Genomic DNA, 3073 nt, shown 5'->3' with positions numbered 1-3073 from the left:
TATTTTCATGGGAATTAATTCAGAAAAGCAGAACTTTTGAATTTCTTAGGTATCTAAAAGGTGTAGGTCAGAGGTTCCCATTGATCGGGTTTCCTGAGGAGGACCTCATTTGAGTGGCATGGAGGACTTGAGCCACCCCATGCAGAGTGAAGACACACAGCAGCAGACACACTGTCCCTGGCCAGATCCAGACCCACTCGTGCTGTGATGAAGCTTGTGTGTCCTGAGTCACCTCTGGAATCCAGTGACCTTGCCTCTGCTGGCCCTGTCCTCCGCCTCCCTGGGTTTTCAGGTCTTGGTGACAACGGAGCTCAATAGAAGGAACTGTGGGATGCTGCACAGATCCTGAGGTGAGAACACAAGATCCCTGCCACCCACTCATGGACATTCAGAGTCGGGTCAGAGTATAAGGTTCATAAGAATGCATGACCAGGAGGCCCGAGGGATGGGGTGTCCATCCATCCTTTGAAACGACACTCATCAAGGCACACGTGAGACCAAAGGCAGCACCGCTCCACCTACTTGGCTCCGTGGGCGTCTCAGCTGGGCGATAGTCAGGGAGCCACTCAGTTTTTGAAGAATCTTCTGAAGGCCTGCCCTCTGGTGGGGGCAGGTCCCAGGGGGTCCCTGGGTGGTGGTGGTGGTGGTGGCGCTGGCCCTCCAGCTGCGGGAGCCACTCTGTTTTTGAAGAATCTTCTGAGGGCCTGACCTCTGGTGGGGGCAGGCCCCGGGGGGTCCCTGGGTGGTGGTGGTGGTGGTGGTGGCGCTGGCCCTCCAGCTGCGGGAGCCACTCTGTTGGAGCGTCCGGAGCCGGTCCTGGGGGCCTGCACGCAGCAGCACAGCCTCGCCAGACAGGTGGCCATCCCCCGGAACACTCCCCTCCATCCCCTGGCAGTGTCACGGCTCAGGCCAGGGGTCCTGGTGCCAGCAGGGGGTTGCTCGGTGGAGTTGGAGCTTGGATCCGGTGCCAGGGCCTGGGAGGACCCGGGCAGAGGGGCCGTGGGGCCTGCAGTAGGGACGCTGGCCGACAGGCTGCACAGCATGATGGCGGGCAGGCTGGCTCTCCTGCTGCCCACCTGCCCTGAAGGCTTGAGCTCCTCAGGCGGCTGCTGCTGCTGCTGCTGCTGCTCACAGGCCGAGGGGGGCCAGGAGCGAATGGCCGGCCTGCTGACACCCCACCTTGGGCCCAGAGTCAAGCTGGAGGGGATGGACAGGGACGGGCAAGGGCCCACCTGTGGCTGCCCAGGTATCTGCAGCCCCACCTGGCAGCCCGCCCCCCGGGTTTCCTGGTGGCCCAGCAGGAGGTAGGTGGCCATGGCCTCGTTGAACTGGCGCGTCGCCACCGACACCCAGGTCTCCTGCAGCCCGTAGCCCAGGTCCAGCATGGCCAGCAGGATGGAGGTGTCCGGGCGCTTGGGGAGCAGCTCAGCGGGAGGACTCGGGCAGCGTTCCCCATCCTGGCTCAGCCACGGGTGCCCCAGGATCTGCTGCAGCGTGGGCCTGTGCGCGGGCTCCAGGGTCAGCATCCAGGACACCAGGCTTTGCGCCTCGTCGGACAGGTGGAACGGGAGGTGGTACCTGGCCTGCAGCACCTGCTCCTTGGCCTGCGCATAGCTGTCCCCGGTGAACGGGACGCAGCCCGTGAGCATGAGGACCAGGAGGACACCCAGGCTCCAGACGTCCACCGCGGGGCCGTCGTAGGGCTCTCGCCGGTGCAGCTCCGGGGCCCAGTAGGCCACGGTGCCGCAGAGCAGGCCCAGCTTCTCTCCGGCCCTGAACCTGCAGGCCAGGCCGAAGTCGCACAGCTTGGCGCGGCCCGCGGCATCCAGCAGCACGTTGTCCGCCTTCACGTCCCGGTGCGCGACGCCCTGCGCGTGGCAGTAGCCCACGGCGCTGGCCACCTGCCCGAACAGCGTGCGGGCCTCGTCCTCCCACAGGCCCACGACCTCCGGGATGTGCTGGCCCAGCTGGCCCCCAGCCATGTGCTCCATCACCACGTAGGCAGTGCCGGGGGTCTGCACGATCTCCAGCAGCTGCACCACGTGCGGGTGCTCCAAGCCCTTCATGATGTCCAGCTCCGACAAGACCCAGGACAAGGGGGCCCCCCCCGCCCCCTTCCGCAGGACTTTCACGGCCACCTTCGTCCCCGTCAGGATGTGTCGGGCCAGGAAGACCTTGGCAAAGCTGCCCTGCCCGACGACCCCCAGGGGCTCATAGCGGCCCGTGAGGGCTTCCTCCAAGGAGGAGCTGGCCGCGAGGTCCCGCCACACCCTCCGCACCCCGCTACGCTCACTGCTCTCTCTAGACATCCTCGGCCCCACGCCCACTAAGGCCGCTGGCTAAAAACAAACACAACAAACAAAGCAAAGAACACAAGCAGAACTAACACAACAAAGCCCAACAGAAAGCCCCAAATCAAAGAACCAACCCGAGACCGCAACCAGAACCACCAAACCACCAACCACCAAACGCGCTAACTACGGGAGTCCCACAGGTCACTGCCTAGAGCTTCCTGTGCTTGTGGACAAGCTCCTGGCCTCGGCCGGGCCTTAAATCCCCGCTGGCTCAAGTCCCTCACAATGCTGGCCCCTGTGAGGTCACAGCCAGGAGTGGCCCGCTCACACCCGGGGGGTGGCCCACGGTGGCATCTCCCACTCGCGCCTCCGGGACCTTGGCCACCTTCCTGGTCACAACAAGGAGGGCCTGTGGAACCTCGGTGCTCCCGTGTGTTGGGGACCCCGACCTCTCCTTGCTGAGAAAGGAGGAGCTGGACCAGGCCCCGGGGCCCGTGCCTCGCCAGTACACAACTCTGTCGTGGCTTTCGCCCCGTGAAGACCCCAGCCCAGGTCCTCTGGAGCCATTCAGCGCCCGTCTCCTCCAACTCGGACAGAGTGGCATCCAGGGCATGGTAGCAGTCCCCTCACGCCAGGACGCTCTCGCGGGTCGCTCTGCCCCCTGAGCCCCAGGACCACATTCCCGACCTCTGTGGGATGTGGGAGCCACGGCAGGCGCCTGCCTCGTCACTGCCCCACAAGGTCCTATCAGGTCACTCGCCAGAACCCTTCCTGCAGCC

General features: G+C 64.7%; 1 protein-coding gene across 1 annotated transcript; it reads right to left on the bottom strand.

The window, feature by feature from the left end:
* Positions 1–566: 566 nt before the first annotated feature.
* Positions 567–2309, bottom strand: LOC308654762 (sperm motility kinase 2B-like; the record flags this gene model as incomplete). The annotated part of the gene is made up of 1 exon (XM_081304410.1): positions 567–2309. One exon carries the CDS (start codon positions 2307–2309, stop codon positions 567–569), a length of 1743 nt encoding a protein of 580 aa, XP_081160536.1.
* Between the last annotated feature and the right edge of the window lie 764 nt (positions 2310–3073).

This window comes from Spermophilus citellus (assembly GCF_964194105.1).
Source record: "Spermophilus citellus genome assembly, chromosome: 8".
NCBI lineage: Eukaryota > Metazoa > Chordata > Mammalia > Rodentia > Sciuridae > Spermophilus > Spermophilus citellus.
The sequence above is the reverse complement of the archived record's forward strand: the minus strand, read 5'-3'. Positions and strand labels throughout refer to the sequence as shown.